The sequence below is a fragment of the Podarcis vaucheri genome (genome assembly GCF_965113315.1).
Source record: "Podarcis vaucheri genome assembly, chromosome: 9".
Classification (NCBI taxonomy): Eukaryota; Metazoa; Chordata; class Lepidosauria; order Squamata; family Lacertidae; genus Podarcis; species Podarcis vaucheri.
Genome location: NC_138767.1, coordinates 42,170,369 through 42,184,528, shown reverse-complemented (window position 1 = coordinate 42,184,528; position 14,160 = coordinate 42,170,369). Strand labels below are relative to the sequence as shown.

At 39.5% G+C, this 14,160-nt stretch overlaps 1 protein-coding gene across 1 annotated transcript in view; it reads right to left on the bottom strand.

Moving 5' to 3' along the window:
• Positions 1-14,160, bottom strand: part of GUCY1B1 (guanylate cyclase 1 soluble subunit beta 1) — a 48,475-nt gene that overhangs the window by 2,975 nt on the left and 31,340 nt on the right. Inside the window, exons 6-13 of the mRNA XM_082237669.1 lie at positions 9,385-9,615; positions 8,646-8,762; positions 8,274-8,407; positions 6,448-6,645; positions 4,228-4,465; positions 1,893-2,033; positions 993-1,147; positions 170-296 (exon numbers count right to left, since the gene is read on the bottom strand). Of these exons, the coding sequence (XP_082093795.1) occupies positions 170-296; positions 993-1,147; positions 1,893-2,033; positions 4,228-4,465; positions 6,448-6,645; positions 8,274-8,407; positions 8,646-8,762; positions 9,385-9,615 (1,341 nt within the window). The remainder of the gene's footprint in view (positions 1-169; positions 297-992; positions 1,148-1,892; positions 2,034-4,227; positions 4,466-6,447; positions 6,646-8,273; positions 8,408-8,645; positions 8,763-9,384; positions 9,616-14,160) is intronic.

Here is a 14,160-nt window from a genome sequence, read left to right as displayed (position 1 = left end):
GGACAAATTAATATATTGTCAAGAAATATATTAATGTGTTTAAAAAAGAAGGTTAACTTATTCGAGGGAACACTGAATTTTGCAAGAAAAACAATGTCTGTCATGATTCTGACTGTTCACACATATTCCGTGCGTCTTCTTTTTAAAAGCACTTTTTGATTAGTCATACCTCTGTCTCTGTGCACTTTCTGGACAAAAACCAAACTTGCATTGGTTCTTTTTTACCCTTCATGGAAACGGGACCTCTGTGTTCCAGATGGAATTGTGGGTCTGAATTTTCAGGAGCCATTAGACACCTGCAAATAAAAAGAGATATAACTGAATCATTAACTGCAAAATACACTTTCATGAAGTGCTTTCAGACCAAGACTTGCAATACAGTAAAGATGTCAAAATACGTCTTAAAGAGGCTATAACACCCAGAGTATCTGAAGGTGACTGTCTTTCCCCGTATGGAATAATTGCTCGCACTAACAATGCAGCTGTAACCCCCTGATCTTTGTAGCTGCAGGGTTTTCGGATTTGGAAGAGTTGACCTTCTTATGATCTCTGATGACAGGGGAGAGCTCCATCACTACGGAGGTCCTCATTGTACCCAGTCAGATAGGAAGCCTCCAGCAGCATTTTTCCTGCTTGTGGTAGCCTTTGGGAAGGCCCACAGTGCCAGCAATTTTGTATCTCCCAGATCCAAAGTTTTATGGATCTATCAAAGGTCACAATTTATGTACCTCTCAACTGTGGTAGCCTGGAGTTGGTACAGCAAAAAACAAAAATCTCCCACCCTGTCAGATATACTCTCTCCACTCTGTCTGACTATTCCCCAGTCAGGGTGTAGAATTGCTCTGTGATGCAAGTATTGGCAGTGTGCCCCCCCAAAAAAACCAGCTGATATAAGGCGCTGTCTCTAAAATCAATGAAAAAGTGAGCCCATTGTTCTAAGAAAGCTGTTTTCTGGATATTGCAATAAGCCATCTGTACACTCAATTTCTCACCTGTAAGTATATTCAGAGACATTGATTCTTCCTTTCTCTCCAGTAGTTTCTGTTCTGCTTGTTAGATTAACAGTGTTTCCAAAAAGACAGTAACGGGGCATCCTTTGGCCAATGACACCTGTGACTACTTCTCCTGTGTGGATGCCTATTGTTATCTTTTAAAATGAACAAAAATATAGATGAACAGTAACAATAATAAAAAGATGTTACCAAGTTGTTTGAAGTGAAATGCATACAGCATTGCAATTTTGCATTTGCACAATAAACAATTACATAAGTAGTGGGTAGATGGCTTAGCATTTGTGGGAAGATAAATGTAGCCATTGCACAACTGCTTCTAAATTGTTTTACTGATAATTTTAACATTTCTGTAAACGACTTAGAAGCTTCACTACAACAAAGACTTTGTTAAAAAAATAAAACAAATGAAGCCACTACCTGAGTGCTTGTTAAGCAAAAGAGCTTCCAAAAGACAGAGTTATCCTACAAGAGGATGGAACAATGTTGCTGTATTATCTCAACCCACATTCTCCTAATGTCCCCTTCATCTGTCCCAAGCACCAGTCTTGAGGGAAGGAACAACCTAACAACCTCAGAATGATCCAGACCACCAATCTCAATGCACACTATCAAAGGGAAGGGGAAGCACTGATGAGAATGGAGATAAGATATATGGAGTAATTCTCTCATGGAAGTATATTTAGTTTGGTGGTATTGCTCAACCATTCCCTATTGCATTCTGCATCAGTGCCTAATACTGGTCTTGTACGATCTTGCCCCATGGTTTCTAAGCTACACACACCTGAAAGTTGGCACTCAGATATGTTTGAAAAATCTAGGTATGAATTCTTCCTGTATAAAAACTCCCTGAGGACCAGTAGCATGTTGTCAATTACTAACCTGTACAGACTCTCCATCAACTTGAACCTGTCCGGCAATTTCCATCATATCCAATGCTAAGTGGCAGATAGAACGCGCATGGTGAATGCATGGCTCTGGCAAGCCACTTACTGTCATATACTTGTCTCCAACTGTCTCAACCTAATAAAATGTGAAGTTGGAAGTTATTCCATTTTCTTGGTTACATGGGAAAAGTGTTATTACAAACACTATTCATACCTTTGAAACAGAAAGGGCCCTTGCACTAGCAGATGGTACAATTTAAAGGTTGCACAACAAAGAAATCCAACACAACAGTTGCATTAAGAAAAGTTTGTTGTGCAATCTCTTGTGCAACTATCTTTGGTAATGTACTTGTGTTTTCCCTAGTGTATCAATGTTCCAGCAGCACAAGTATACCGCCAAGTGACTTTAACTTAGCACTCCATTGGATGCAACCCATTGCTCTGTGTCCCATCGCAGGATACTTTCTAAAAGCAACGTATGGTATAAATATAGAAGAATCAGAGAAAAGTACATTATTTTTTAGATAGGTAGCAAGTGTAGAGGCCTAGAAAGCTCAATGAAGAAGGAAAGGAAGGGTGGCACCAAAAAGCAAACAAAAATGAAACCCAAGCAAAATTTCAGATTGGAAAATATAATTTATTATAGCATATGATATACCCAACCAAATACATTTAGAAGACAATCTTCTTCAGAATCTTGCTCTATCTAACTCACTATCAGCTAAAACACTCGGAGAATGTTCTAGCTATTGCTGCATCAAACAAACAAAATAAATTGGGGGGAGGGGGAGGGAGAGAGGCCCAAACAAAGTGTGAACAAGTAAACATGCAGGTTCCTGGAGCAAAGACTGTAGTGGCTGCATTCCTCTCTCAGTCCTCCTACTATCACACTATCCAGAAGTAAGCCATGGTTTGGCTTAGCATCTGAACATGGGCTTATGGTTTGTTTCTCAAAACATGAGTACAGTGGTGCCTCGCAAGACGAAATTAATTCGTTCCGCAAGTTTTTTCTTCTTGCAAGTTTTTCGTCTTGCGAAGCACGGTTTCCCATAGGAATGCACTGAAAATCAATTAATGCGTTCCTATGGAAACCGCCTTCAGACCAGGTCCGGGGACAGTCTGTCCCCCGACCTCTTCTGAAGGCTGGGGGGGGACAAGGGCTTTTTTCCCACCCCCAGCATTTTAAAAAACCCCGGGACAGCGGAGGACTTCTCCGCTGTCCGGGGCGATCTTAAAATGCTGGCGGGTGGCATTTTAAAATCGCCCCGGGACAGCGGAGGACTTCTCCGCTGTCCGGGGCGATTTAAAAGCCTCTGGGAAGGCAGGCAGGGGGGGACAAAGACTTTTGCCCCCCGCCAGCCTTCAGAAGATTTCCAGGACCTCTTCTGAAGGCGGGCGGGGGGCGAAAGTCTTTGCTCCCCCCCCGCCTGCCTTCAAAAGCCGTCCGGGACAGCGGAGAAACACAGCGCGTTTCTCCGCTCTCCCGGGAAGGCAGGCAGGGGGGAGCAAAGACTTTTGCCCCCCGCCAGCCTTCAGAAGAGGTCCAGGACCTCTTCTGAAGGCCGGCGGGGGGGGCGAAAGTCTTTGCTCCCCCCGCCTGCCTTCAAAAGCCGTGCAGGATAGCGGGAAGCGCTTCCCTGCTATCCCGGACTGCTTTTAAAATGCTGGCGGTGGGGAGCAAAGCCTTTCGGCCCCCGCCGGCCTTCCTGGACCTCTTCTGAAGGCCGGAGGGGAGGGGAGGCTTTGCTCCCCACCGCCAGCATTTAAAAGATGTCCCCGGAGATTTCCCTATGGGCTTTCTTCTTGCAAAGCAAGCCCATAGGGAAATTCGTCTTGCGAAGCAACTCGCAAACGGAAAACCCTTTCGTCTTGCAGGTTTTCCGTCTTGCGAGGCATTCGTCTTGCGGGGCACCACTGTAGTAAACAAAGAACAAACCTTGGCTACAGCTGATTTCTTGTCTTAAGTGAGACAAATCATGACTTGGACATGACACTAAGAAATCACAGCTTAGCCCCAGGTATTTGGATTCAGAAAGAAGCATCAGTAAAGTGTTTTGGAGTCAGGAACTCAATTTCCCCAATTTCTGTAATCAATACTGATGCAGCTATTTTGTCTTCAGAATAAATTTATTTCCGTGCAATGTTTTCTCTTGCCAAGAATTAAACCATTATTGCGTCAATAGGAAATTCTAATACTCCATAGAACTGAGCTCAGATAATACACCTCTTTCATAATTTCATCATTACAGGGCTGTTTCTACATTAATTTTCATTTAATGCAGCATTATCGCAAACAAACAAAAAATCAGAAATGAAGCAGTGGTGCTTACCTTATAAACAAAGGGGTTCCTTCGTGAATCAGTCAGGATATCAAATCTTGTGTAAAGGTCATTTAAGAGATTGACAATTTTCATGGCTCCCTCTCCAGAGGCATGTTTACTACAGAAGGCATTAAACCCAACAATGCCACTAAAAAGTATAGTCACATTATCATAGCGCTTTGCTGGCACAGGGCGCTTGTGCCTCAGCTCATTGGCCACAGATGGAGGAAGGACAGAATACAGCAAGCTACATAATGTTGGACAGTAATAGTAGAGAAAGAAAAAGGAAGAGAGAAACATGAGTCATTTTTTTGTGTGTAATAAGGTTCTCATGTGAGAGCTGATTTTATACATTTTAGGTTTCCAACAGTCACTTATTTAAAAAAATATTAATGACAGAAGTAATACTCTTTAAGCACCAGACATTGGTGTGCATTAAAAGTGTTCCTAGAATACTGAAAGATAAAATGGGCAAAACTATATAGGTATGAGAAAGCACTGCTAAACACTTAAGGACGTGTGCTTAAATCACTGTAGTTGAAATTGATGGTACATAAAAATACGTAATGTTCCATGGAATGTGCCCTTAATCTTTTGCAAAGAAGTCACATACTCTAGATTTATCTGGAGAATGGTCGGGGACAGGCAATAGCTTTAAGAAAAATGAAAATGGCCCACAGAGGCAGAGTTAACCATGTTATATGTATTCATTTCCCTTGTCACCAATGCCTATGGTCAAACAAGCAACAGTGAGATGAATATACACACCCACAAGCACTTCCATTCTGGATAAATTGATATTTCAGCAGAGATATCCATTATCAGCTAGAGGGTTATATGCTCACATTTTATTATTTACTGTCTCCCTGCACCCAAAAAAATTGCAAAGCACAATATTCACAAAAAGTGAAATGTTTCATTCTAAAGACTACACATGAAAGGTACTTAGACTGTATGATTCAGACTAGATGAGATGCCATTCACACAATTAGGAATTATATGAATGGCTTTTTAAAAGCAAATTGGAAGTGTGTGGGCCCTGATACAGATCAGAATCCTGACATGCAGCATTAACCTTTTACCCCTAATAATTGCTAATTGTGTGAATCTCGTTTAGCCCTTAAGTTATGTGCATGCAAATTAAACAAAGATCTCCCGAGCCACCTTTTTCCTAAGTTTTTATGGTGTCCAGAAATATTTTATTATTCTGAAAGCTCAACTGATTCAGGTTGTGATAGATAGATTATGTGCCAGTAAACAAACATTAGGATCCAAGACATAAAAGCTAATGAGACGTTGAGGGAAAACAGACAGAGGGAAGAAAACAGAGGGAAGAAAGATAATGAAGGGAGATAACAATCAAAGTGGATGCATTTCCTTCAAAGACTAGTACATGAAGTCTTCCAGAATGCTTTCATTTTGAGCCCATTGAAATACAGTTTACACAGCTATTCAGTGACTTAATATAGTATTCTGAATGAGTTAATAGGTATTAATTTTCATTTAACTTGTTTGTGTCCTTATTTTCACATACCAGCTCCAATTTGTAATCATATTTAGATTGTCAGAAGGAATAAAACTATTAAAGAAAATCAGTGACTATGTCAAATGCTCACTACTGTAAACAGCAATTCCTGGCCCACCTATGACATTCAGAACATCTTAGAATGTGGGTGGCCACCATTACAATAAGGACCCGCATGCACCTGCTGGAATCTTCTGGGGGCTGCTATCTCTACAATCAGTGTGATGTGTGAATCAGCCCCACATCACTGATACCAAGACTGAGAAGGCTATCCTGTCCAAGGTAGGAACTCCTTAGACCAAAATGTCAACATTTCCAAAACGAAACACCATAGTTTCATAATAGTGATTCATAAAATATTAACTATTCCACTAAGTTAAACTGATAATCATTAGCTCAATGGCTGCCTCATAATACAGAAGGTGGGAGGAATAATACAGGGGCATGCATGATCTTAAACTTTTAACAGGTCAGAATCAGATCTTAGACAGAGGTTGACATGGACATCCATTCAAAAAGTTCATCTTGCACTGATAAGAATTATGTAAGAATTATGGCAATAATGCATGTGGCAAAGAGTCACTGACTAACAGGACAATTCAAAATAAGATGTGTTTGTGAAGCCTCAAAATACAGCTCAAGACGGAAAATAATTCCACTACTTTCTACTGTTTCTCATGTAAACTTGAGAGATAAACTCTTACGTGTCTGTCTTTTTCTTCTCATCTTCCAGTGCTCTTAATGTGTGCTGAAGCCTGTCTGTTAGTATCTCCAGCTCTTGAGTCAGCTTGTATTCCTCTCTGAACTGCTCTCCCAAAAGGACCAAATCACGGGTAGCATCATGCAGTGGAATGTCACTCAGGTATAGCCCTCTTCTAGTTAAGTCATCCAAATTCATCACACTGTAATACAAATAAACAATCAAAAGAGCAGATGGTGAAATGGTGGGTTAAACCTGGCACTCAGATTTGCCTTGCACAGCCATTAAAAACACTGATCAAGTTAATTTGCAAATATATTTTGACACTACCCCAAAGTAAGAGAGAACCTCAACCTCATTATTTAATATGCACTGAATATGCCGCCTTTTCTACCCTGTCAACACAGGGAGGAGAGATAAAGCTGAGAATGGAGAAGTGCGATCAAACAATTAAAATCACTACAGAAACATCCATGATGTGATAGTGCTGTGAGTTTGCCTGCTACTCAAAGACCTTCTTTCACATATCATAACAGAGGATTATAGGGAATAAGAAGACATAGAGCAGACACAGATCACTATATCTGAAACTAGCAAGTTCTGCCATCAATGGGCTTATGTTACTGTGCCAGAAGAATGTTGTCCTGGAAATGTTTAAGCCAAATGGCCAAAACAGAGGTGATTAAGGAGATCCATGTCTAGACCTCCCATCAGAGCAGTGGTGGTGAGAAAGAGGCTTTGACCATTTTCCCAATCTAAATCATTTCATGAAGCTCCTTGAGGGGAGGGGGAGCAGTGGGGTCAACAGCACCTTGAGAAACAAGCTTAGATTAGGCAGATGGTGCAGGGTGAAAAGGGTTAAATACCAAGTACAATTGCTCTGCCTGAATGGGCACCCCCAATGGCTTCATTAAAATAAAGTGTTGTTGTTGTTGCTAATACACGCACAACCATTTGCATTATGGATATTTTGGCCCAAAGAGTCTGCAATACAGGTAATTCATATCTGATGCTTATTTAACTTAAGTGATCACAGATCAGGTTGGGGGGGGAGGTTAAATAAATAAATGGAGAGCAGAGGAAGCCCACCCTACATTTATTTATTTCCCCCTGAACCACCTGCACAAAGCTGTGATTGTGGGCTTACTTGGCTTAGGGAAGGAAGTGTAAGGCAATGCCCCCTTCCCAAATCTGGGCAAGGACTTACTGGGCATTGGAAAGTAGGTGGGGGAGGGACTCTAGGTCCCTACTAGAGCTCTCCTGCTTCCTTCCCAAAGTCGAGTAAGCAGCTCTCCACCTTGCAGAGGACCTGGTTCTGGGAGTTCCTGGCTTTATGCATTTTTAGGGCCCTTGGACGGTTAAGTCTAGTGAAAGGCAACTATGGGGTTGCGGCGCTCATCTTGCTTTCAGGTCGAGGGAGCCAGTGTTTGTCCACAGACAGCTTTCCGGGTCATGTGGCCAGCATGACTAAACCACTTCTGGAGCAACGGAATACAGTGACAGAAACCAGAGCGCATGAAAACATTGTTTATTTTCCTGCCACATCAGTACCTATTTATCTACTTGCACTGGCGTGCTTTCAAACTGCTAGGATGGCAGGAGCTGGGACAGAGCAATGGGAGCTCACTCCATTGCGGGGATTTGGACTGCCGACCTTCCAACTGGCAAGCCCAAGAGGCTTAGTGGTTTAGACCACAGCACCACCCACGTCCCTGTGCATTTTTAGATATACATGTGGACTCCTAGAACCAAACCCTCATGTAAGATGTGAGTTACTGTACAAGTTTTTGTAACAATGCACTGCAATATACACAAATTGTGTTTGCTTACCTTGGAGAACAAAGAAAGAGAATACTATCTGCTTCTGGTAGGTAGATCATTTGACCCTTAAGGCGTAAGCAGCTAATTTCTGTTCCAGTTAATTCATCTTCGCACTCTAACTTTTCCACATCCAACAGCCCTTCCTTGTAAAGAAAAAACCAAAACCCATAACTGCAGCTACAGGTATCATAGTTATGTCTGTATGTTTTCATATCTTTCCACAAACTACTTTAATGCCATCCACAGTCTAATGTTGTTTTTACTTCTGTTTCACCCAAGCAGAAACATGTCAAAATGTGGTAAAGAAATTTGAGGTTCTATTGTTCATCCAAGTAAAACATTATTATCCATTGAAAAATGGCAGGTGAATAGTGTGGTTACCTTGCTCCTCAGCACAAAGACTGTGTTGATATGTGAGAGGATTCCATGGAAACTAATATCAATATGAGGCCGAACCAACGAAAACACTGACAAAAGATTGCAATACCCTGGCTGGAGCTGAAATATAAATGAGACAGACAAATTTCATTTCAAAGACCTGAAATTATTTATACTCTATATAATGTGTAGCATTTGAATTCTGTTTCCCAATGCTCTAGCTATGCTAATTTATCAGTACAATATTGAGGAGTACTCCCCCACATGCACACATACACAAACACATATGTACAACACTAGATTTTACCATATTAGTAAACTGTCTGACTAAAGACGGTCAGTTCCAATCAAGGAATGATTTGTTGTACCATCTTGAGATGCATATTCCACATGACTAGTCATATGACTCAAATTATGGAAGGATTTGGGACCTATGTGGACTTTTGATCAATTCCAACAGATGTAAAATAAATTAAAAATAAAAATGTTAAAATATTGGTTAAAAGGCTGTTGAAATGAAGGACTGTGATACTTTATGAAGACAAAGATGGAATTAGTTAAAGACATTAATGTGAAATGTCTTTTGGAGTTCTAGCAGTGCATACAAAATTTGTCCATATGTAATAAATACCACAACCAATATAAGTTAGTGAATAGCATTCACTAGTTCACCGGGTGTGGTGGTGGGAGCACAGAGGAATAAAAATGTATACGGTTTTCAGGAAAAAATAATAATTCTCACCTGTGGAAGGACTCTGTATATTGCATTGCCACACTGGGTGACAACTAGATATCTATCAAATATAATATGGAAAGGGAAAGCTTTGCAAAAAGTATAAGGACTGATGCGAGACTCTTGAGTGCCATTCTCTTCAAATCTGTCCAGGTCTTCATAAAAATCTTCTTCCTTAGACTCCTTCTCTTCAATTAAAAACTGAATGTGGTCACACTCTTCATTTCTCTGTTGAATAACCTGAATAACAACAACAAGAACAACAACAAAAACAAAAACCTGAATTACAACAACAATTATGGGCAATTTTACTTTTAAAAACATTTTTTTAGGGTTATTCTTCTATAGCAAGGAACAAGAGCTATTCTTGATTTTCATAATTCCAGATTTTGACCCTGGATTTGAGGGTCCATTGACCACAACTCTGTTTCATTGTTTTTTCGAGCAGGATGTCTATATAGAAATATGTTCATTTTTATTTATTTTTTTAATGCAAACATAGCAGAGAGAAAAAAAATATCACCAGCTGACATCAATACTAAAAAATGCTCCATCAATCCTGAATTAAACATACAAATTAATATAGACAATCAATGTGTACAAATAGGTATCCAAAGAAGATTGACACTTATAAGATTGACGCTTATGTTCAAATGTAGAAAGGGCAATGAGAGCATCAGACCACTGAGCAGCAGAAGAAATAATAAATACATTCCAGGCCATCTGAAGTCCAAGGCTGGTTTGAAATGAAATGGAACCCTAGGCAGTGCCACAACTTTAAGAAGTCTTTTTTTTTTTTATAAAATTTTTATTAGTTTTACAAAAGTTTTTATAACAAACAAACATAAAAGAAAAACAAACAAACAAACAAATATAATTTCAAAATATCCTTTCATAGACTTCTTTCCTCGGACTTCCCCATACCTCCCCTTTCTGCATCCTCATGTCCAAATTTTATAGCAACTTATAAATGTTCTTTCCCATCCTAATTCTTCATAGTCCTTTCTTAGTCTAATCTTATATTACTGCAACCCTTTCTCTCTGTAAAATCTCGACATTCTAAGCTTCATCAAGTTTATAATAGTTCTTAAGATAAATCTTGAATTTCTTCCAGTCTTCTTCCGCAGTCTCCTTTCCCTGGTCACGAATTCTGCTCGTCATTTCCGCCAATGTCATATAGTCAATCACTTTCATCTGCCATTCTTCCAAGGTGGGTAAATCTTGTATCTTCCAATACTTTGCGATCAGTATTCTTGCTGCTGTTGTTGCATACAAAAAAAAAGTTCTATCCTTTTTTGGCACCAATTGGCCGACAATGCCCAAGAGAAAGGCCTCTGGTTTCTTAAGGAAGGTATATTTAAATACCTTTTTCATTTCATTATATATCATCTCCCAGAAAGCCTTAATCTTCGGGCATGTCCACCAAAGATGATAAAAAGTACCTTCAGTTTCCTTACATTTCCAACATTTGTTATCAGGCAAATGGTAAATTTTTGCTAGCTTAACTGGGGTCATGTACCACCTATAAACCATTTTCATAACATTTTCCTTTAAAGCACTACATGCCGTAAATTTAATACCAGTGTTCCACAACCTTTCCCAGTCAGCAGACATAATATTATGACCAATATCCTGTGCCCACTTAATCATAACTGATTTAACTGTTTCATCTTGTGTATTCCATTTCAACAGCAAGTTATACATTCTTGACAAGTTCTTAGTATTGGGTTCTAACAGTTCTGTCTCAAGTTTTGATTTTTCCACCTGGAAGCCAATTTTCCTGTCTTGTTTGAAAACCTCCATTATTTGATAGTAGTGGAGCCAATCTTGTACTTTTGGTTTTAGTTTTTCATGGCTCTTTAATTTCAGTTTCTCTCCATCCTGTTCTAAGATCTCACAATACTTTGGCCATCCGTCCTCCATATTAACTTTCTTGTGGGCCTTAGCCTCTAAGGGTGACAACCATCTAGGGGTTTTGTTTTCCAACAGATCTTTATATCTCATCCAAACATTGAACAACGCTTTCCTTACAATATGATTTTTAAAGGCACTATGCACTTTGATTTTGTCATACCATAGATATGCATGCCAGCCAAATGCATTATTGAAACCTTCTAAGTCCAAGATATCTGTATTCTCGAGGAGCATCCACTCTTTCAGCCAGCAGAATGCTGCTGCTTCATAGTACAATTTTAAGTCCGGCAGGGCAAATCCGCCTCTTTCTTTTGCATCTGTTAATATTTTATATTTTATTCTGGGCTTTTTGCCCTGCCAGACAAATTTCGCAATATCTTTCTGCCACCTCTTGAAACAGTCCATCTTGTCAATAATCTGCAAAGTTTGAAATAAAAACAACATTCTTGGCAATACATTCATCTTAATCACTGCAATTCGGCCTAACATTGACAATCTCAAATTTGACCATATTTCTAGATCTTTTTTAATTTCTGACCAGCATTTTTCATAATTATCCTTATACAGATTCAAATTTTTAGATGTTAAATTAACCCCTAGATATTTCACCTTCTTAACCACCGTCAGACCTGTCTCTTCTTGAAACTTATTCTTTTCCATATCTGTTAGGTTTTTCCCTAAGACTTTAGTTTTTTGTTTATTCAATTTAAATCCGGCTACCTGCCCAAATTGTTGGATTATTTCCAACACTCTTTTTGTACTAGTGTTTGGCTCCTGCAAAGTCAATACAAGGTCATCTGCGAACGCTCTTAACTTATAGTGTTTAGTTCCGACCTGTACACCTTTAACTTGCTGGTCATCTCTAATCATGTTCAGCAACACCTCCAGGACCGAAATAAAAAGCAATGGGGAAATTGGGCACCCCTGTCGTGTTCCTTTTTCTATCTTAAGTTCCTCAGTTATTACATTGTTTACAATCAACTTAGCTTTTTGTTCGGAATATATTGCACCCATACCATTCTCAAATCCTTGTCCTACCCCCATCCCATGAAGATTCTTTTTCATAAAACTCCACGAAATATTGTCAAAGGCTTTCTCCGCATCCACACACAACTTTAAGAAGTCTTGACCACCATGCATGGCATACCTGTCAACTACCCCAATTAAATTGGGACAAGCAAGTTTTGGACATCGTGCTCTCAGCATGGCATCCTGAAACACATGAGACTGTGACCTCACAAGAGATTTGTGATCTCGCATGGGTCAAGTGACTCAAGTGGGAGCAGGGCTGGGAAGATGCATGTCCTGGTTTCCATCGTCAATGTATTGGAGGGTATGGCATGAGGGCCAGGTGGATTAAAAGTTACCCCAGTCTTCTGAGGTCAGACTCTCAGTTCCTTTCTCAGGATGGAGAGGAGGCAAGGGTAGGGATCCAGTTTACAGCACAGGAGGCTACAGAAGCACGGGGCTTTAGAAATTAACGGGCAAGACCAGTTCCAAAATTAACTAAACCAGTTCCACCTGTGGTTCACTCCATTGTAGTCAAGTCTCATAATTAGGATTGTGGAAAAGCAGACAATGCCCTTTTAAATGCCAAGATTTTGAAAATCAAACAATTCATCTTATCAGGCAAGATATAACTGCCTTTAAAAAACCCCTCCTGATTATATTTTCATCCCTCTTTTAATAATCCATTAAAACATAGACTGCCACTTCATTAACAGAATCTTAGTTGACTAATTATATAAATTAGTGGGATTATTAACTGATCAATTTATAAAATCTGCAGAGACTTGTATATTAAAACAAAGCTACTGAAACACACTTCAATAGTTTTTGGGCAATCATGCACATGTCACAGCTTCCACCATCTTATTATTCTGCGATATAAAAAGGGGGGTGCTTTTTCTAAGATGGTGCCTGCCACCCACAGCTTTTAATAATATCAAAACAAGAAATTAATAAGGGTTTTAAAATATATAAATAATCTGCTGCCTAATTCACTGGCTGCACCTTTTTAGGCAGCCGTATGTTTCTTGAATCTATTAATGCAACTAATTAATTTACTAAATACTGCAGCCCTAATTAAATTAAATTAAATTTAAATAAAATAAAAAATACAAAGGTTTTTTAAAAACAATATGGCTGAAGTGCTTAGCCTGCAATGTTAACAAATATTGCTTATTGGTGGTAGATCTCTTTCTATTCAAAGTCCCTCCCTCCTGGGATAATGCTGAAAATATAACGAAACATGCAAGCCAAATGATTTGTACATTATAAAAGTCCCTGCAGAATACTAGCAGCATCCCCCCCCCCCGCGCCACTAATCTTATGAAACTGCCTAGTCTGTTTCAAAAAGTGCCACTATTAAACAGCAGCAGGTCGCCACAGTTTCAGAAAACCAATCTGCTGTTTCGTTCAAGTGCTCTGCAGTCTCCAATGACCTCTACCGAATGAGTATGTGTCAATAATAGCACAGTTGCAACTGTAATTCACAGTGCTGAATTGAAATGAATAAGAGCAATTGAGATAAAGGAGAAGAGGGAAGGACATGAAGGAGTCGGAACACTAAAAAATAAATAAGTGCTTGCGCCAAAGCACAGATGAAATCAATAGAAACATTTCCGTTGTATTCTGGAAAAAATGAAAGCAGTTGAGTGTCTGTTTAAAAAGATGATGTGATTGGCAGAATACACGCTGCTGGGGGGGTGGCTCTTAAAACCTGCAAATTAAGTAAATAATGCCTCTTAAAAAGAATAGAGTTGAATGCAAAAATGTGTTTGAAAACTCACTGAAAAAAATTGTATTTTCCCCCAGGAGTATGAACAGTTTCACATCTACTTCATTCTCTTGCACTTTCCATCAAGAATA